The sequence below is a fragment of the Sceloporus occidentalis genome, unplaced genomic scaffold, assembly GCF_023333645.1.
Source record: "Sceloporus occidentalis isolate IW3139 unplaced genomic scaffold, rSceOcc1.0.p SCAF_130, whole genome shotgun sequence".
NCBI classification, from domain to species: Eukaryota; Metazoa; Chordata; class Lepidosauria; order Squamata; family Phrynosomatidae; genus Sceloporus; species Sceloporus occidentalis.
Window position 1 is genome coordinate 180,733 of NW_028317110.1, and position 22,793 is coordinate 203,525.

General features: G+C 42.7%; 1 protein-coding gene across 1 annotated transcript in view; it reads left to right on the forward strand.

Annotated features, from left to right (window-relative positions):
- Positions 1-579: 579 nt before the first annotated feature.
- The window catches only part of LOC149281544 (dual specificity protein phosphatase 3-like), a 72,888-nt gene continuing 50,674 nt past the window's right edge, over positions 580-22,793 (forward strand). Inside the window, exon 1 of the mRNA XM_089499177.1 lies at positions 580-701. Within this exon, the coding sequence (XP_089355303.1) occupies positions 580-701 (122 nt within the window). The remainder of the gene's footprint in view (positions 702-22,793) is intronic.

The window sequence follows — 22,793 nt, forward strand, 5'->3', positions numbered from 1 at the left end:
TCGGTACAATAAATAAAAAAAAAATTACAGCTAAACACAAACACTGTTTAAAGTTAAAACAACCATTGTCAACAGCAGTTAAAATACAATATTAGCTCTAAAACCCAGAGTTAAATGTTGCACTTCAGTCTCTATAAAGTATATTACGATACCAAACTACTTTCATTTCTCTTCAAATGTACTTTTTTGGCAGTTAAATGTTGCACTACAGTCTCTATAAAGTATATAACGATACCAAACTACTTTTATTTCTCTTCAAATGTACTTTTTGGCATACCAGTAAAACATTTCTGTATGGAAGAGTCGTTAGGTACAGGCCCAGTTCAGACGGCAAACTTGGTACTTGCCTTTTAAACTTTACGGATACTCAAAGCCTAATAATGAATAATCCCACAGTCAGGAGATGTTTTTCAGAAATGCATCAGTTTTGTTTTTTTAGACTGTTATCGCCTTTGGCTTAGACGATGAATGTATACGATAATTGAATGTTATAAGAATCCTCCTACTTTTCGACAGAGCAGTTAATTGGTTGTTGCGTCTAGTGTTGAAGGCCAAAGTTTCTTCGTAAATAGAGTTGCTATGTCGGAGTACGATATATCAGTGCAGGCGCTGAATGAGTTGCTGGCGAACGATGACGGTTTCTACAGCTTGCCCTCACAACATTTTAACGAGGTTTACCGGCGAATCTATGTGGGCGACGCGTGAGTGACCAGAACATGATGTTTTTTTGTGGGATTTAATTGTCATACGTCAGGTCTGTTTTAAATGCGTATTGTTACAGCTAGACGTTTCGTTAGGTTTCGTAGCTTTGTGATTTTTTTTAATTTATAAAACAGTTCAGCGTTCATGCTAATAAATAGTTATGGAAATACGCGGACCTGGTATGCGCTTTTGTATTACCAATGTAATAAAAAAACAAATGTGCAAACATATTCCATTGTTTTTCTGAGAGTGCATCCAATATACTACTTGGCCACAAATGACTTTAGGCGTTAATTTTATTATTCGATGTTTCTAGGCATACATTCCTTTTTTAAATTTGCATATGGCTATTACTTATTATAGCTGCTTAGCTATACAGTTCCAAATTTGTACATGCAGTGACTGTTACTTAACTATTATTAGGTACTCGACAGGTTGCTTACATGGGCACTGGAATCTGGAATCCTTTCAAATATATTTTATGGGCAAATTTGTGGTACAATGGGGGGGGGTATGTAGAAATAATTACAGGCACAATCCCGAAAGTATATTACAAATCATTGCCACAGGTTCCCCCAAACTGTAGTGGCATGTTTTAAGAGTAAGATTAACAGGGATTAAGGTTGTATTCTAGGGCATGCAAGATTAAGTTGAATTACGGTATATTGCGAAATACCACAGATGGAAAGTGATTTGCAAATACAACCCTGACATGTGTTTTGACAGATATTCCCCAATTACAAAAGCAAATTATGGGATTAACAGGGATTATACCGGTATTTGATTGAAATGGAGAGTTAATTTTAGATGTCACTTTATGAGAGTGGGGTCCAGTGCTCATTAACCCCTTTGTGACAATTGACATAGCAGGTTAAGGTGACCACATTTTATTTCAGGGACACGCTATGAAGCACATGATAGATATATAGCTACAAAATATGTACTTATCTCTTTGAAGTAAAGACCGTGATTGAAATATTAGTTTTCATCCTTTAATATTAGCCCCTGCTGCCAATATATATTATTAGTAACTCTAAGAGTGAAATTATGGTGCCAGGATCTTAAGATGCCCAATTCTCTGGGGTACATTTGGTGAATGAGTCCGTCAGGGTCCAATTTGTTTCAGGGTGAGCTCTTCCTAATTATTAAAGACCAGTGGCGACTCTAGAAACAGTATATAGGGGGGCACACAGGATACCACAGTCAAACTGGGGGGGCATTAATAATTTCCACCATTAAATCATACGACTGAAAAAACATATATATATATATTGCCAAAAGTAATGTGCTATGGAATGATACTTTTGTTATTGGACAATACAATACTTGATCATTCAACATGGGAAGCCTGAAGCCACAATTTAGTACGACTAATCCTTGAAATCCTTTAAACAACACAATACCTTAACTTTTGCACTAAATTATTTCAGGACCTAATATTAGATCCTGCTGCTGATATATATATATTAGCCCCTGCTGCCCATATATATTAATATATATATTAATATTAGTCCCTGCTGCCGATTATTTATATATATATATATATATATATATATATATATATATATATATTAGACCCTGCTGCCGATAGCAGGTATAGATCAACACATTAACGCACAAACCCAGCTTTGCATGTATAGATCAATTGCAATTCACTTGTGATCTCAGCACTAAAGGTATATATCAAATAAACAGAATCAGACATACAAATCCTGTATTTGCAGGTATACAATAATAATATATGAAACGTAGCATCGCAGGTATAGATCAAATAAATACATGGAAACAGCATTGCAGGTATTAATCAACTGAACAAGACATACAAACCCTGTATTTGCAGGTATACATAAATAACGTATGGAAACATAGCATAGCAGATATGGATCTACAGAATAACACAGAAACCCAGCTTTGCAGGTACAGATCAATTGGAATTCACATAGAAACACAGCATTAAAGGTATATTTAAAACCCCCTAAATTACAGGCATAGATCACAGGTTGCACACCCCAAAGCAAGCCCTGGCGTCCACATTGCCCACATAGAACCTGGCCAGCACCCAGATAACACACATACGATTTGCCATCTTTGTCCCATATACACCCGGGATGTGCCATCTCGGTCCCCAAGGCTCAAACATTCTGCTAGTGCCATCTTTTCCCTTCCACAATTATACATCTATGATACACACAAACACATTAACTCATGCACTCCCTGTGACAGGGCCAGGCTAGCTGGCTCATGTGTCATATGAAGTTTAGCCGGTAATATATTATATTGTGTTTATTGTGTAACCGGCCCAGAGACTGATGTGGATTCAGCCCCAGCCTTCAAAGAGACGATCCTATAATCTGGCTGGGGCTCTTAATCAGCCAACACAGCCCTGTCTGCCCAGACGGCACCCGCACTACAGGGGGGATAACACAGGTGGGGGAACCCATTGTATTCTGTAATCCCCTCACCTGATACATCTCCTGTATACTGATGGGATTTGTGATGGGATGTGGCTGATGGGATTGGGGGTTGGGTTCGGTACACATTGCATTGAGATTGTATATAAATTCTGTGTGTTTGTAATAAAGAGAGTTCTTCTTGGTTTGCTACGAATGGTGGTCTGGATGATCCGTGGATAGCTGAGTGCTATCCGTATGAGGGACTGACTGGTGATTCCTCAGCCCTCAAACAGGGGTACCCAGCCTTGGGTACGGTGACCCTGTAACACTCCCTCATTCAGACAAATCATCCACACATTAACTCATGCTCTCCCTCATTCAGACAATTCATCCATTTAAAGAAACTACGCCCCTTGGAGCTTCAAATAAGGGGCTACATGTATTTCTAGGACAAAAGTTGAGTGCACAAATAATGATGGAATATGTCGCTTTGGCTAGAAAATATGTTTTTTCTAACCATAGCGACATGTTCATTTGTGTCTAGCGCACTCCAGGTTTGTACTAGAAACACATACAGCCCCTCATTAGATGCGCCAAGGGGTGTAGTTCTTGCAAATGTGTACTTTTTGTGCCATAATTTAACTTCCTACATGAGCAGTAATGCCACATCAAGGCTTCAACCCTAATTACTGATCATTCACACGCCTTTCATATCTCCATTCACTCGCAGAAGCACACACCATACTTTCCATACATTCACTCACAGAAGCACACACACCATTCTTTCCCCTTACAATCCCAAAGAAATGATGGTAAAGGGAGAAAAAAAAAAATCACTTTTACAGGAAAAAAAAAGGTTTGCAGTAAAAATGCAAGGTGCTGCAGGGATGAGATGGTTAATCACGTACCACACAGGCTAAATGGCTGATTTTAATAATATTTGCAGTTCATCAGGATTTCAAAAATTGCCTCCCTCTACCGTTGGCTTAATTTAACCCCATGATCAAAGGGATCATGGGATTAAAAATGAGTATCGGCCATTTTTAAAAAGGGAATGTGACTTTTTATAGCTATATGATCGCTGTGGTAACATTGGCTACCACAGTGATCATTTAGCTAGAATACTTAAACTTTTTTTTTTTTTTTAAGTTTAACTACTTTGTTTAAATCATTTTTTTTACTTTTTTTTTAACATAATTTTTTTAAAGGTGAGATAATTAATGAGATACAGGCATCTAAGCAGCATGCCCCCATAATCGCTTTAACTGACAATTGTCAGTTATTAATAAAGTTGTGCGGTGACGTCATCGCATCATCGCGGATCGGGTGGCCGCGGTGATGCCCTTCAGTGTGAGGGGCAGATCGCCGGGGTAGGGGGTGATGGGGATCCACAGACCTCCATAAAGGTAAGATAGTGCTAGCGACGGCATGGTGCCGTCGTTAGCACCTGACTGGGACTGCTAGCGACGGCACCATGCCGTCGTTAGCAGTCAAGGGGACTGTCCTGGGTGGCTCCAAATTCGGCGGGGGGGGGGGCAACAGGGGGGGCAAGGAATATCCTAGGGGGGGCAATTGCCCCCCTGTAGCGACGCCACTGTTAAAGACATAAGCTTTTAAAGACAGGGCTTATTATCATAGCCTCCACCTCTTGATTGGAATTCTCCAATCATTACGGTGGGTTTTACCCATTATAATTAGGACTTCTACTCATATTTACACCATTGTAATTTCTTAATTTACCTCCGAGAGACGCTCTGGTCTAAGAAATAACTTAAGACCATTACATATGCGTTTGGAATTTATCCATGGTCACCCTTATCTTTAGATGTTACCTCCTAGATAGTAAATCAGGTCTTTGTAGTCACCCATATCTCCAGACGTTGCCTCCTAGGTAGTAAATTAGGTTTTGGTGGTCTTACGACGTATCCCCCATTCCAATTTACATTCCTAAGGATATGCAGTGTCTACTCCTTAACTTTCTCATGGAAGATAACGCTAATTGGATCATATATACTGAAACATCTATATACATGAATACTTCTTTGTTCTCAATTATAGAGGGAACAAAGACAGAAAGAAATAATCATTATATGATTAAGTAAAATAAAATGGCTCTGACTCCATTTTGTGCTCATGTAAAATACAGAATATATAGAATACATGTTTTCTATCATAAAATATCTGACATAATCCCCCCTTTAGATTATGACAAAGCAAAATCCAGTTTGCTTTAGAATGATCTAAACAAATGTCAGATGGCATATTAACAACCTCAAATCACGCTGTCCGAAATGGGACTTGCAGGGGTATAATGCACAGATTGGAACACTTTTGCTCCTATAAGAGAAGTCATTAATGAAAACTTTACAGTAAGAATAATTAGCCATATAAGAACGGTTATCATCATCAAACCAAAAATTATATCGCTATGATATGACCAATCCACATTGTGTATGATATTGGTATCTTGTTCCGTGTACTTATAAGCATCAACAGAAATATTATTCATCTGTATCGTATGGTTAGGCTTATGGTCAAGTAGATATTAGAGGGGGGGGCGTGGCTAACCGCTGACCAATATGGACGCTTAGTCTGTTTGCTCCGTAGACCAACGAGGCACATACTCCTCTGCGAGCGGACTTCTGACATTAAACGCGATCTTCAGCACATAGAAGACCGCGTGGGAACTCTGGAGCAGGACAACCTTGGCACACGCTCGACTGTTGATGTCCTCTCGGAACAACTGCAGACTCAAGCCGCCACCATCTCCCGCCTCATGATTAAGGTAGAAGATCTGGATAACAGGGGGAGACGGTCCAATTTACGTTTGCGGGGCCTGCCCGAGTCGGTTCTCCCTGCAGAGGTGGCGAAGACGGTTCGCGCCATTTTTAATACCCTGCTCTCTAGGCCTGCGGATGCTGATCTCAAAATGGATCGTGTACATCGTGCGCTCCGACCCAGGCAATCGGATTCCCAGCCGCCTCGAGATATTATCTGTTGTCTCACGGACTATGCGCAGAAGGAATCCATCTTGGCAGTGTGCCGCAAGGTTGGTACCGTAGAGTGGGATGGCCATAATATCCAAATTTTCCCGGATCTGTCCCCCGTCACCCTTCAATATCGAAGGATGCTTCGCCCTGTTACATCTGCCCTGAAGGAAGCCTCGTTACCTTACCAGTGGGGATTCCCCTTTTCGCTGACTGTCAAGAGGGGATCCGATCGCTTTATTATTCGACGGACAGCAGATGTGCCGGATGTGTTGGAGCGTCTCGGGCTCCCGATACTTACCATCCCTGATATGCCCCAGTTATGCCCTCTAAATTGGTAAGACCGGGCGAGGAATGGTCTGCTAGACCGCAACGCAAGAAGCGATCTACACCCCCTCTGCATTCCACTGCCTAACCTCTGACTCAGAGTGGCTGCTTTCACTGCTTTCTTTGGGACTCTTGGACTCCACATCTCCATAGTCCGGCGAATTTACCTTTTGCCCCTGTTTCGGGATGGACATTTTGCGCATCTCACGACTTGGAGCAGAGTCGCTTCATAACAAGTACTCTCTTCGAGGTCCTGTGATTACCACTTACCTGCAGCATGTCTCTGCGTCTGGGACTGTCCCTCATGAAGCTCTTCCATACGTCCGTAGATGTGCCCTTTTCTACACATTCTGTTACCGCTTCGTGTTCTTTGGTTTGTGCTCCGGAGCATTGCTTCCACCTACCACTTCAAGATGCTGGGGCCCAACTTGATTCTTTTCCATGTCGCCTGCTGTTATGTTATTTTATACAATTTATTTCACATGATGTACCTTGCATAGGGCCGTTCTCTGACCAACCAGGTCCTCTGTGACCCTGGCGTTTGGCTTTTCCCGACTCTCGGGACAGATGGCTCTCCCACTGGTGTGCACTCATCTCCAGAGGGCAGGTTGTGGCCTGTCCTTTGGGATACTGTTGCTCAATGTTATATCTGTTGTTTTTTGTTTTCTTTTTAGTACTGTTTTTTGGCATGCCGCCTTGCCTCTTGTCTCTCGGTGTCTCCAGGTGTTGTTTAATGCATCCCAACACTATTAAAGTTACGACCCTTAACGTCAGAGGTCTCAATAAGCCCGAGCAACGGTCTGGATTGTTTTCATTTTTTACACACCTCTAAAACAAGAGTCGCTTTTATCCAAGAGACTCACTTCAAGCAAGGTAAAGAACCCCGAATGTCCTCGAAATATTATACTACTAATTACTTCTCAAGTTCTGTGGACTCCAAGACCAAGGGAGTCGCGATTCTTATACATAAAGCATTGCCCTTTCAACACTTGGAGAGATGCGGAGGGGAGGTGTATTTTTGTTAAGGGCTTTCTTGCCTAGCACAAAGTCACATTGGCCTGTATCTACACACCTAACCGTAATCAGACCGCCTTCCTTGTCTCTACCTTGCGCAGACTTGCAGATTTTCAGGAAGGGATTATTCTGCTAGGGGGCAACTTTAACGTGGTGCTCGACCCGCGCCTGGACAGTTCGGTCGGTACATCGCATGTCCCTTATTCTCGGATAGCTAGGGTTAAACGTCTATTGCATACTCTGCAACTAGCTGACGCATGGCGTACGCAGCATCCATCGGTCACGGACTTTACTTTCTATTCTTCTGTCCATGCCCGCTATACTAGAATTGACGCGATCTTCCTCTCCCATCACCACTTACCCGTGTTACACTCTTCTACTATGCCACCTAGGACTGGGACTTGGCGGCTCAATGAATCCCTTCTGTCCACACCAGCGAACGTACAACTTTTGGCTAAGGAACTTCAACACTATTTTGCTGAAAATATCTCTCCCCATCTCCCTTTCCCCACGGTTTGGGAAGCCCATAAGGCGGTGATCCGTGGTCACCTTATTAAAATGGGTGCTCATGTTAAACGCTTAGCGCTTGGTGAAATGTTACAACTTACTAATCAGATAGCGACGCTGGAGCAGTCCCATAAACTAACTCTAGCTCCTCATATTCTATCCCAACTCACGGTATTTCGGGACCGACTGGCCTCCAACAGTCACACTAAACGGCATTAACAATACAATAGGGGGGAGACTGATTTATACAACATTAAACATCAAAGAATGGTGGTCACTCCCTGGTGGCAGATCCTGGCTGTCTGCTGGAGATAATCCCCTCAGCCAGTGATGAGATGATACTGCTGGGGGTAGCCACAGAAGTCTTTACAAACCCAGGGCCCATAGTCAATAGGGAGGAGGCTGGCAGTCAGGCTTCTCCAGTGGCCCCAGTGATGGAGGCTTCCGTCACAATTCTCCCCCCTTAGAGTTGGACTGACATAGGATGAGACCCCAAACGGGTTGACTCCGTAGTCAGTCAGTTTATTTGGCCCATTAATGCCCTCCCAAAATTGGTGCTGCTGCTGGGGGGATGGGCCGGCTGCGCCATCTCCTGGGTACCGCTGGGGAGTGATGCCGCCTGCATCCCCTCCCTGGTGCTCCTGTTGCCGTTGAGGAGGGAGTTCCGGTTGATCCGGTCCTGGAATTAGGTTCTGCTGCTGGGGAGGCGGGTCGGCCGCTGTATCTCCCTGAATTCCTGCAGCTTTGGTAGGTGCTGGGCAGAGGCCAGCTATGCTCTGCCTGGTTGCCAGCACTTCAGCTGGGGTTAGGGAATCTTGTGGGTCGGCCTGCCGCTGGGGAGGGAGGGCCGGTTCCTCTGCTCCCGGACATGTGAGCTGCCGCTGGGAAGATGGACCGGCTGTCACATCTCTCGGTTCCTCCCACTGCCGCTGGGGAGGAAAAACAAGTTCCTCCGCTCCCGGACATGTGAGCTGCCGCTGGGGAAAAGGGCCGACTGCCACATCTCCCTGGATCCCTGTAGTCATTGCAGGTGTGGGGCAGTAGCCAGCAGCGCTCTGCCCTGTTGCCAGCTCTTCAGCTGGGACTAAGAGATCTGGGCAGACTGCCCAGCATTCTGAGGCCCCCCGTGTGGAGACCGCAGTGTTATCCACCCCTCTTGGGTTAACATCCTCAGATGTAAAATCAGTTAGATCCACAATCTCTGGATCTGGTTGTGGAGCACAGTCGCACAGCTCCAGTATCGGATCTGGATTAGCTGCCCAGTATCCCTCTGACTCAGGGGTGGAGACCGCAGTCCCATCCACCCCGCCTGAGTCAACATCCTCAGGTGACCACTCAATAACATCCACAAAATCCACACAATCCCTGGACACCGGGGCATTCTGTTGAACGCGGTCAAACAGTTTTTTATACGCGTTTTCCAGTTCCCACTCCTGCGTAATTAAAAAGTCTAAATCACCTTTAAGTCCTAGCGCATCTGGGAGGTCCCACTCCCTGAAATCCCGGATGTCCTCAATCCGCCACTCCGCTGTACTGCCGAAGTCCGGATCCTCCTGAAGACTATCCCATAATAATCCCGGGCCACCAAAGTCATAGCCCTCTGGAGAACAATCTTTCGCAGTTCCCCAATATGCTTGCTCTGTATACCACTGCAGAGCCCTATAGTGATCTTCCAGCTCTACCTCCTGTTGGACCAGCTTGTCCAATTCGGATACCCATTGCTCCTGGGGTTGCTGTCCCAGGAAAGACATCCGTAGTTCCCGCTGGTCTCTAATCTTTTGTTCGGAGCTTGGAAGACACTGACCCCGTCGTATAACAGCCCTCTGCCATACTGACCGTCGAACCACTTGCCTCAGTTTCTGGTATTGTTCTGTAGGCAAAGCAGTGGTGTAGCAGGAGAGGATGACCTGCAGCAGCCCCTGGAATTCTGATACCACATCCATGTCCTTGTCAAGGCGACCGAAGTCTGCCGTCCTGTCGGTCAATCCCGGTAGAAAGTAAGTGTCCCTCAGACTAAGAAGAAATCCCACCGCTGCCACCAATGTCACGGAGCTGGCTAGTCCGACCGACTGCCTCCGCTGTCTTGTGCTCCCTTAGCCTGGGACACCACACTTTCCCCGGTTCCCCAGTCACTAGCCGAGACTCAGTGTAGGGTAAAACCAAATGAAGACTGATTTATTTTAGACACACAGAGCTGGATATATCCAGCAAAACACACATTAACATAAAACAAGATATTGGGACACAAACCGCCCGCTTAATCTGCCTCTCAGAGACAACAGGGGCAGTAACGGGATTAACAATACAATAGGGGGGAGACTGATTTATACAACATTAAACATCAAAGAATGGTGGTCGCTCCCTGGTGGCAGATCCTGGCTGTCTGCTGGAGATAATCCCCTCAACCAGTGATGAGATGATACTGCTGGGGGTAGCCACAGAAGTCTTTACAAACCCAGGGCCCATAGTCAATAGGGAGGAGGCTGGCAGTCAGGCTTCTCCAGTGGCCCCAGTGATGGAGGCTTCCGTCACATTCCAATTATAAAATTAACATGGAGAAATCTGAGATCCTTGGTATTAATTTGTTGGATCAGACTAGGCGATCTTTACAAGCCCATTTCCCGTTCCGCTGGTGTTCTTCTTCCATTAAATACCTAGGGCTGCAAATCACTGGGGATTTGCCTTCATTGTATGAATTAAATTTCTTACCTTTGCTGCATCAGGTCGCTGAGGACCTGCGTAAGTGGGCATATCCCCACGTATCTTGGTTCGGTCGGGTTTCAGTAATTAAAATGAATGTCTTGCCGCGATTTCTCTACCTTTTCCAGACCCTCCCTATTTTCCTTCCGCGTATTTTTTTTAAGAAGTGCCGTCGTATCTTCACTACCTATATCTGGGCGTCGGGCGCCCCTCGTTTGGCGTTTTCGCACCTTATTCGCCCCAAGGCTAGGGGGGGATTGGGAGTGCCGGACTTAGAGCTTTATTATCACGCTGCTCACCTGCGCAGGGTTGTGGAGTGGTCGCTCCGCACTCCTAAGCAGTGGGTACTGTTGGAGGAGGCCTCTGTGCCTCATCCGATACACTCGCTCCTATGGCTCCCAGACGTTAACAAACTTGTCATCAAGCATCCAACCATCTCCCCTACACTCAAGGTATTTAAAAGATATGTTGCTCAGGGCCACCTGACTTCGTTTCCCAACCCTCTATTACCGCTGGCAGATAATCCTGCCTTTGTGCCGGGATATCTCTCTGGCAGGTTTAAAAAATTTTCTCCGTTACCCGCAGGTGTTTTGCGTATATGTCATGTCACTACTCCTGACACGGTGAAGCCCATGGGGGCATTAGTGGATGCCTCTGTCCCTCCGACAAGAGACCTCTTTTTTCTTTACGCTCAGCTTCGCCACTTTGTTACCTCCCTGCCTAGGCATGCGGGATACCGCAGACCCTTGACGGAATTTGAGCTCTTGTGCACTGCTAAGGGAGAACCAGCACATCTCTTGTCCGCTCTCTATGCCTTACTGCTGTACTTCTATACTGTCCTGAAACCGTACTACCTAGCTATGTGGGAAGCTGACCTCCCTTCTATCTCCTCTGGCGAGGACTGGGATTGGATTATCCAGTCGATACATAAGGGAGCTATAGCTAGTAAGATCCAAGAGACGTCTTACAAATTACTTGCTAGGTGGTACCGTGTTCCACATGATCTCCACCGTTTTCTGCCACAGGTGCCCGACCTTTGTTGGCGTTGTAACTCAGGACCGGACACGTTAATACATATTTGGTGGGAGTGCTCCCTTATTCAGCCATTTTGGAAGGTGATTGAGCGAGTCCTTAGGGAGGTTGGTGAACCTGACTATGTTTTTATTCCTGCGGCTGCCCTATTACACTATAGCAAGATACCTCCGCACACCTATAAACATTCGGTCACTTACCATGTCCTTAGTGCGGCTAAGGCGGTCATACCGCGGTTCTGGAAGAAACCGTGTACTCCTCCGATCCAGGCTTGGCTTCGTCAGATGCATTTTATCTCCCACATGGAGGACTTAGTCTGGTCTTCTAGGGGGCAATCCCATTTATATGAGAAGAGATGGTTTTGGTGGAAGACCCTTATTACATCGCCGACCTTTACTACTTTTTTGGGTTCCGTCACTTAAGTAGTACAAGATTGTGTATAGGCTCCCTGACTACTTGGCTCGTATTTTCCCTTTGCTACCACACATGTGATTCACCCAATATCATGTACTGATATTTTCCACTTGTTTTACAATTTTTTTTCTCTTATAAGACCAACAGGCAACGGCGCGGCACACGCCCCTGGTTTTCATGTTACATTCTTTATTATTACATTGGTTTTTTTTTTGTTTATGTTGCACCTATTGTGTGATACGCTCTTTTATATCTACGCATTATTGGCTCTTACTCATACCAGGCCGTTTCGATTGGTGTCACACATCATTATGTTGTATGTTTGATGCTATATCAGTTCTCAGGACTGTTCGTCTCGGTCTACTGTGATATCAACCTCATTCTTATGCAATGTACACCTCTTGCATTTTTGGCTGCCTCTTAGGCCGTTTGTATTTCAGTTTGTATTTTGTGATATGTTCCCATTGTATCTGGATGATCTTCATGCTGTTCCAATTTGTATGGTCAATAAATGTTTATTGCACAAGTAGATATTAGAGATCAGGATTAATGGGAATATCAAGATTTTTAAACGCATCGACCATTTGAACTTCCCCTTCCCAAACATCGATACCAACAGGGTACAAAGTAACATCGCCTATAGTAATACGCGAGTCCTGGGGTACCTTGATCAATGACACTGGAGATGGCAAGGCTATCACCTTATTAGTCACTTGATCTCTCTGAAATATACTCATGTTTTTGTACAGAGTACTGACCAACCATCTATCCTTTACCAAGATAGCATGTACTGGAGCATTATCACCAGTTTTTGTCATAGTCACTTGACATTTTTCAGAACCATGCTTAGTATATTCAATTCCACATAAGGCATTAGTAGAATCATATATAAAAGGATTCCCGTCGCACTGAAAATTATTGTCCTTAAATTTAACACATTCTGTCAAAATAGGTATTGAATACCAATCTGGTACCCATGGTTGAAAAGCCAACACAGCAGGGGTTTGGATTCTGACATTATGTATGGTTTTCAACTGAAAAATATTTTGTGGGGTAACATACGGGATTGATAATAAGAAACATATTTCCATTTGCTCTGGGTCAATGTAAAGAGGAAGAGCACTTACCATTTCATAGGCCAGATTTAGTTGCATGGGTTCCACTGTATTGCCATCGACTTCAATATCATCTGAAACAAAATATAAAGGAATGTGTCCTCTGGTTAAATCAGTCATTCCGGATTGCACTTCGTCCAAAAAGGAATCTGCGTTGAATGTTATCAGGTCGTACATAAACAAAAGTTCACGTTTGAATTATTCATGACTTTGGTGCATATTAATGGCGTGAGAGATTAATTTAGAATGCATATTTGTGGTTACAATGGTATCATTCACCATAACCATTAAGTCGACTAAATACTCTTTGTCGTTCCGATGAATAGCATTGATTTCTCCTTTTAAACCTCGAATTTCGTTCTCCAAAGTTTGAACAGAAACAGAGTTTGCGGCAGACATACTGGTTGCAACGACTGCACCTATGGCTGTACATACCAAGGCAACAATTAAAGCAACAAGGAATCTTTTAGCTCGATGATTCATTGTAATAGAGCTCGATCCAAACGGCTTCCTGGCTTGTTCCAAAATTTCTTGAACGCGTCTTTGTGCTCTTTCAAGATGCATCTGGTACCAGGCCTTTAATTCAGGTAGCTGCATCGATGAAACGTTGTACTGTTTTTCGATGGAGATCTTCGGGTCTAAGCTGACAAACACACGTTGTGTTAGGATCCTCTTTTCTGTAAGGATGAATCCAGGAGCTTCTTGGATCATGATGCCAGAGGATGGTCCAGGCTCTGCGATCAGTTCCATCCGCATCTCGTGACACAGTAGTAATATGATCCAGACGATCGCCACATCCTTCTTAGACATCTTTCAGAACTTGAATCCTTGTCTTAATATTCAAAAAGAAGAATAGTATGAGTATACATACTTGTAATATCACTCAACATTTAAGACATATCTATCCACGCTACCTATCAATATTAATATAGTTGCTGGATGGTATGGAAATTAATGATATGAATATACATGATCGCATAACATAACACACATTTCAAGTTGTATACGATACCACATTGTTGATTTGGATCTTCTGATTCCACACCGATGTTCAGTCTTCTATTTCCAATTGAAATGGATAACAAACATTTTGCAATAATATTATGGCTATCTGATTCGCCGTCCAGATTATGGATCCACCTGTTTCTCCCTATATCATTCACTTGAACAGGAAAAAATAAATTGTTATTAACCCTTTCAATTTTATCAAGGAATTGAACATGACCTGCTGATTCCACATAATTCCTGTGAAGAGAAATGGTTAATACATTTCGGATCCTCTCCGGTTGAACTTTTATGGAATGATCATCTGCAGGGGAAATAAAATCATTAACCTGCAAAACAGTAACATCAGATGATTGACTATTCCTAAAATGAATTTCAATCGAATCCGGCCTTTCCTCAATCACATGGCAATTACGCCTGGATTGCTGATAAATTATGGATATTAGATTAATAGGGACAGAACGTTGATCCAGGGATTTATTCTGATTGCCATATTTGGAGTCGGGAAGGAATTTTCCCCCTGGTATGGGGCAATTGGCATCTGCTTCATAAGGGTTTTTTGCCTTCCTCTGGATCAACACAGTAGGGACACAATATGTATATAGGTTGAACTTGATGGACTTTGGTCTTTTTTCAACCTTATGAACTATGTTACTATGTTACTATGTTACTTATCATATGGAATGGGTACTTTGGTTTGTGACCATACAATCCCATTCACACAATCTATGATTACGTCTTAAGTCTTCTGAGTAAATCTATACCCAAAATCAATCGGTCATAGGGGAGATTTACCACTATTACCGGGTGTCTCAAGGTCTTATTACCTATGGTAAACTTTAACCAGGTAGAACCTACGACATGAAGGGAATTACCTCCAACACTCAGTAGAGTATTTGGAAAGTCTCTTAGCTTTTCTGTTGCTAAGTCCATTACCTTCTGAAAGTACACATTTGACAATATAGTCGCCTGTGACCCAGTATCAATTAACCCCATGAAGGGTTGTGGCAATGAATCCTGTACATTTACAGAAACATAATATCTTCTTTCATATTCTTCTAGTTCACATAAGAACTTAGAATGTGTCAACATGTCACTTGTCTTCCATACGTTACCTGTCACGGCAGTAGTTCCAACCTGTACTGATGTATGCACACTCTTACCCACTAGTTCTTCTTTCTCAGGAATGTCTTGAGCATTCAAGCTGTTACTAGCGGTTGGCATCTCATCAGTTAACTCCTTCGGAGCTGGTTCCTGCGAACTAGGTGCTTTTAAAGACAAGTTAGCTTGCGGACTCATTTGGTCTGGCTGCAATATAGAAGAAAAAGTTACAGACACGTCCCCCCTAGCCAAAAATGGAGGGACCACATAGGTTTTACCATCAATAACACAATCATTATGGTAATGATTTGGTCACTCATTTGATTGACATGATGACGCAAATTGTTTTTCCCATTCCTATACTGCCTATTAGGTTTGGAGTTATTTGGCTGAGACTGTTGGGAGTTATCAGACTCAGATTGGTTGGATCTGTCCCTATTAGTCCTATAAAATTTCCTCCTTGCCTGAGGGTTTTTATTCCATTGGGAATTACCCTTTCTCCACTGTGGATTCTTTTTGGCAGTCGGACTTTTTCCTTTGTTATCCTGGGATTCCACATTAAGAGTTTTAGGCCTGACAACAGGTGAGGCTGTAGCCGATTCCTGTTTCTGAGGTTTTGGGGATTTAACCACCTCAGCATAGCTTCTCTTTTTCTGTGATTCTAATCCCAGATGGGCTTGGGTTTCTGCCACCTCTTGTCCATGAAATTTCTGACTCTTTTTATCAGGCAAGTCATCATTGGAATGCAATACTGTATACAGTGTCATGCATTCATTAACAAGCCAATCTAATGAACAATCGCTATCATAATCTCTAGCAAGATTTGTCCGTATTGGAGAAGGCATTGCATAGAAGAAAAGATAACGGAATTCTCGAGAGTCATATCTGGGTTTACGTTCTGTAAGAGAATAAGCGTTCTTTAGAACAGTTAAAAACTCTCTAGGACTTTGGTGAGGCCTACATTTGAGATTATACACAGCCTTTTTAGCGGCTGAGACAGTTTTATATTGTCCAAATTCTAATTTAATCTCATATTTCATTTTAGACCAAGATAGGGTTCGCATACTTTGTAAACCTTCAAAGTAATGTCTGTAATGACTTGAAAAAGTCCACGACACATAGTGCTTCTTATGGATATCATCATCCATTCCCAAAAACTGCATTGCCCTTTCAAATGATTCTAAATGATCAGCAATATTAGCTGTGCCTTTTTTAGAAAATTCAGGAACAGTCTCCTTAAGGAATTTAATTCCCTTAGGGGCATCATAGACAGGTACGGGTAATTTCTTAGTACCCTTTTTCACTCCTTTAAAGTTACGGGAGCGCCCGTCTGATCTGTGTGTTCTGGCCGTATTGGCACCTTGTAACATCACAGAGGGTTCACCTGAAACATGACCTTCTGAATAAACGGAAGATTCACTATCCCTTTTATCACTCTCCTGATTTTCATCAGAATCAGAGGAATCGCGTGTATCAGACAATGTAACCTGATTCCGCTGTGATTGGACAGAAGCCACCTGATTAACCTGTTCTTGTAGAGTTTGTAATTGCTTACTTAAACTCAGAACAGCAGACTCTGTTACGGTGGTGTGGGTTTTAACCCCTTCATCACCTTCACCATACAAAGATAGCTTAGGCATTTGCATACTATCCTGTTTAGACAATTGGACTTGGAGTTCTCGTATCTCCCTACGACAATTATCAAGATCATACTGACAATCCGTTTCCCTGCTCTTAGCATCAAAGTACTGACCATGAAGTGCAAAATGCTTATCAGTCAAATCATCAAACTTTAGTCTCAACCGTTTGTACTCTGCCTGGGTATCATTTAACTGATCCAGGGCTGTTTTAGAAGCATTCAACTCTTTCTGGAGACTAGACACTTCTTTTTCTCTAGTTTCACGATCTCGCAACAACCGAGAAGCCAATACAAAGAAATAGGACCAGGATGAAAAGATTAACTCTTCTCTCTCCTTCAAATCAGATGTTTGAACAATAGCATTCAAATTTCCAACCAAGGGTGATCCTTCAGACCATTCATTTATTAGGGTCATTTGTACATCATCCTTAAGGGATTGGAGCCACTCTCCATAAGTCTCTTTGATTTTCATATTTTTATGATAACCTCTCATAATATCATGTTTAACATTATTAACCTGTACCAGCACTCCTTCTTTAGATATCAAAACATCTTCACTAGAAGTAGCACTCGATTTGCTGGACACAGACATGTTTTATGCACTGATCAGTGCATAAAACATGTCGTTTTATGTTAAGCGTGGTTATGATGTCTTCTAGTGAAGATGTTATGATATTTCTGGTACTGCAATACACAGTACCAGAAATATACTATGTGAAACAACAGAAACTCACAACAACTACCGTATATCAATAATTTGAATTATTCTTTTACGTGAAATATCTTAGCAGTGCCTCCAAGTATGTTAGGGATATTAATGAGACAAAATAGGTAAAATTAATATTTTATCACACACGCAAAATAACGACGCTACCAAACATTGTAGGACCACATCCACAATATTAATTTAAGGAGATACCCTATATTTTATCTCCGATCCTAAATCCTTTCAGATCGCCGAAAATTATAATTCAAATTAGATATATATCACCACGATAGTCAATCAAGAAAATATTATTTATTGTAAACACAATTTATAAAATATCTATGAGTCACACAGTGCATGATATAAAACACGAAATTCTTAAAAACATGTCAAATTACAGTATATCCAAATACAGTATATAATCGAAAGTTATCAATATGAATTAGTACTTTATGAGTCTAACACACACAATTTCCAGTCCACTCAGCAACCAAATAATAATCAGGGTAGTAATAAAAAGATGTCACTATCTCTCTTATATTAGTTCAACTAATATGACATTAAAACAATTTAACAATGTCTAAGAGTATAAGTGAAGTTCCTAATAGATGCAAATGATGTCAAACTTCATCTACAGGTAAAAATACCTTTTCATTATTGTTATTATCACGGGTTATAAGCTGCAGTCTCACAAGCCGTCATATACAATAATGCAATATACTTGCTATTTCCCAGAAACAGGGAATTCTATATGAAGAAGACAAAATTCACCTCTATTTAGAATAATAAAACAATTATAATTACCACCACTTGTTGCTGTGGTCCAACCGGTCCTTGCAGAAATTAATCCAGGTTCAGCGGCAAGAAATTAAGTGGAAAGAAATATAACTTTCTAAAAGTTATATGTTAGGACTCAAAGTAACTCTAAGAGAGAAATTATGGTGCCAGGATCTTAAGGTGTCCAATTCTCTGGGGTACATTTGGTGAATGAGTCCGTCAGGGTCCAATTTGTTTCAGGGTGAGCTCTTCCTAATTATTAAAGACATAAGCTTTTAAAGACAGGGCTTATTATCATAGCCTCCACCTCTTGATTGGAATTCTCCAATCATAACAGTGGGTTTTACCCATTATAATTAGGACTTCTACTCATATTTACACCGTTGTAATTTCTTAATTTACCTCCGAGAGATGCTCTGGTCTAAGAAATAACTTAAGACCATTACATATGCGTTTGGAATTTATCCATGGTCACCCTTATCTTTAGATGTTACCTCCTAGATAGTAAATCAGGTCTTTGTAGTCACCCATATCTCCAGACGTTGCCTCCTAGGTAGTAAATTAGGTTTTGGTGGTCTTAAGACGTATCCCCCATTCCAATTTACATTCCTAAGGATTTGCAGTGTCTACTCCTTAACTTTCTCATGGAAGATAACGCTAATTGGATCATATATACTGAAACATCTATATACATGAATACTTCTTTGTTCTCAATTATAGAGGGAACAAAGACAGAAAGAAATAATCATTATATGATTAAGAAAAAGCCATTTTGTGCTCATGTAAAATACAGAATATATAGAATACATGTTTTCTATCATAAAATATCTGACAATCTATGATACACACAAACACTTTTACAGTCACTCACTAATTCACACAATTATTTATTCTCTCACTCATTCACACAATTCATCCACACATTAATTCATTCAGTCTCTCATTCACAAGGCCCGACTGGGAATGAAAAGCAGCCCTGGATATATTTGGACACCAGCCCTGGATATATTTGGACACCAGCCCTGGATATATTTGGACACCAGCCCCATATATTGCATCACGTGGTCGAGCTCTTGTGCCCACACTTCACACCCCTTACACACGCCTATCTGAGCCACACTATTTACCATCCAAATAGCTATAAATCATTCTTTTTAGAACTATATTAAATTGTTACTTTACGATATTATTATTATTATTATTATTATTAAAATCCCAGGAATCAACAGTGTTAAAAGGCCCAAATAAGTACATGGGAATGGACAGAATCTTAACTCCTCTGCATCCATGTGTGCTGGACAAAGATGACATCAGAGCACGGCAGATGTATGTCTAGATTGCAAGCTTTCAAAACCTCTCAGGTCCCTTCACCAGGCATGTTATACAACAATGTGAAAGACCTCTCTTTAAGTATCAGTCAACAGTGGGGGAACTACCGGGGTCGCAGGGGTCGCGACTGCGACCGGGCCCTGGAGTTCTGCCAGTCAGTGGGGCCCAAGGGGTGCCGAGCGGTTGTTGAAAACGACCGCTCGGCAACTCTTGGGCCCCCCTGACTGACAGAAATCCAGGATGCCTCTGCTCCCCGCCGCTGCTGCCGCCGTCGCCTGCCTCAGCGCTGCTCAGAGTGCAGTGTTGGGAGCGTGAGGCGTTTGTCTCGGGTGCCGGCGCTTCACGCTGAGCGCCGGCACCCGAGACAAACGCCTCACGCTTCCAACACAGGAGTTGATGGTAAGTGACCTACAAAGGGGAGGTAGGGAGGGAGTGGGTAGATCGTGAGAAGGGGGGGAGGGAGGGGGTAGATCGTGAGAAGGGGGAGGGAGGAGGTAGATGGGGGGGTAGGGAGGGAGGGGGTAGATTGTGAGAAGGGGGGAGGGAGAAGGTAGATTGTGAGAAGGGGGAGCGTGAAGTGTTGGGAGCGTGAGGCGTTTGTCTCGGGTGCCGGCGCTTCACGCTGAGCGCCGGCACCTGAGACAAACGCCTCACGCTCCCAACACAGGAGTTGACGGTAAGTGACCTACAAAGGGGAGGTAGGGAGGGAGTGGGTAGATCGTGAGAAGGGGGGGTAGGGAGGGGGTAGATCGTGAGAAGGGGGTGTTAGGGAGGGAGGGGGTAGATTGTGAGAAGGGGGGGTAGATTGTGAGAAGGGGGAGGGAGGGGGTAGATTGTGAGAAGGGGGAGGGAGGGGGTAGATTGTGAGAAGGGGGTGGGAGGGAGGGGGTAGATTGTAAGAAGGGGGTAGATCATGAGAAGGGGGGAGGGAGGGGGTAGATTGTAAGAAGGTGGGGATGGAGGGGGTAGATTGTGAGAAGGGGGGTAGGGAGGGAGGGGGTAGATTGTGAGAAAGGGATAGATGGGTTGGGGGCAGGAGGGCCCTTAACAGATTCTCGCACCGGGGCCCTGAGGTTTCTAGTTACGCCCCTGTCAGTCAAATAACATGGTTAAGAATGGGAAGCAGATAACATCAAAATGTCTAGGGCAAGGTTCTTTGATCAGTCAATAGTGTTAAAATCAGAGGTGGATTGGAGTCATAAAAGGAGGTGTCAGGAGGTATTCACAACTCTAATGGGGTCAGGTTGTGTGCATGTCTGGTTTGTTAATCTACAAAGTGATAATGGGATACAAATTCCCTATCCTGGTTGAGGCCAGCATTTAAAGAGTTAAATTTGAGTATTAATTTAACCTCCCATTAGTTTTGGACAGTTCTATTAACACAGCCATTACCTCCTGACACCTCCTTCCAGTTTCAGATGGTGACCTCTTGTTCTTTGTACATTTCTGTTAATGAACAGGTCACTGAAGAGCTTGTGTAGAAAAGTATTAAGTAAGGACTGCTGAATAGATCGATCAAGGGCTGCAATGTAAGGCGACCATTTCTTAAATGTCTTGGCTCTATGCTCTTTTTGCAAGGAGGCCTTAATCCAGTCCATCTAGTATGGAAATTTAAGTCGGGCTAACATCATATCTAGGGTCAGAGGTTTGCAGATCAATCCACTGAGCCATGATTGCCTTTTTAACAGCAGCAGAGACAGTTAATAGTAGGGTTCAATCATTTGCCTTCAAGCCACCACCAGAGCTCAGAGATGAGATGAAGAAAAGATGAGATGAAGATAAGGTAAGTTGGGACTCAACTCTTAGCGCGTGCATTATATAATATAAGACCTTACGCCAAAACTGTTCTATTAATGTACAGGACCATAAGCAATGCAGTAAGTCAGCATTAGGTGTTTGGCACTTGGAGTGGGACTCCAGTCCCATCTTGTGTCTTAAGTTGGTAGTGACATAGGCTCTGTGGAGAATCTCGTAAAACATTTCACTATAGCACTCTCGAAATCAGAGATCTATTTTCCAGGCTGCCAACCCCTTTATTTGAGTTTCCAATTCAAGAGTAGGTTGTATAACCATATAAATGGAGGACATGGTTGTAGGAAGTGAATGAAGAATCAGAGTGAGGTTATCTAACAAATTGTTGTGAAAGTGTTTTTCTAGCAGGAGGGACACAAACTGTTTGTTTGGGCACCTATTTTTAAATAGGTGTTTAAAATGTTTATTATTTTTACATTTTTGGACATTTGACATTTTCTTGGAACTGGATTTTCCGAGAGACATCATTCTCTCGTGTACCCTTTGTGACAGTGTTTGCGTAATTTTATTCTTTCTTATTTACCATACCCACACAAATTATATACGTATTATTTTTTCAGGAAAAGAAGGACTTTCTTTAGATTCCATTATTTTGATCATATCATCTAATTTACTATAAAATAAAACTATACGATATGGTGAAAATCTGAAAAAATGACTTTTTCTGACTATTATTTGAAAAATCTGTCACCCACCTACAAAAGCTAATCAGAAAAGACAGCTAAATAGATTCTAATATTTGTCCTGACGTTAGAAATACCCAATGTTCTAATGTTATTTGTACAAGTAGCATACTGCTATTTCAAAACCATTTTTTTTAAAAAAAAATCTGGTGATTCTGCCTCATGTCCATTCTGAGACATCTTTGAAGACAATCTGTTCAAATCACCTCATCAAACCATATATCTATGGCAACTACCACCAGCTTTTGTCAAAGTTTGTGGCAGTAGTTTCTTTTTTTTTTCTCTCCACACACATTGTACTTTAGGTATAAATTTACAGCTCCTTGTATACGTCCCTGTCAGGATTCCACCCTGTTAGCCCGGACTCTGTATTTATGTATAGGTGTTATATCCGCTGTAGCCTCTAGAGCCACCTTTGAGATCACAGTACCGTGTATGCTAACGATTTGACCAGCAGCATCTGCTCACCTGGGTGCGACCTCCCCCTTAAATACCTGCTTACGCCTCCATTCCTGGCCTTTGCCTCATGGTGAATCTACCTGCCCCTGTT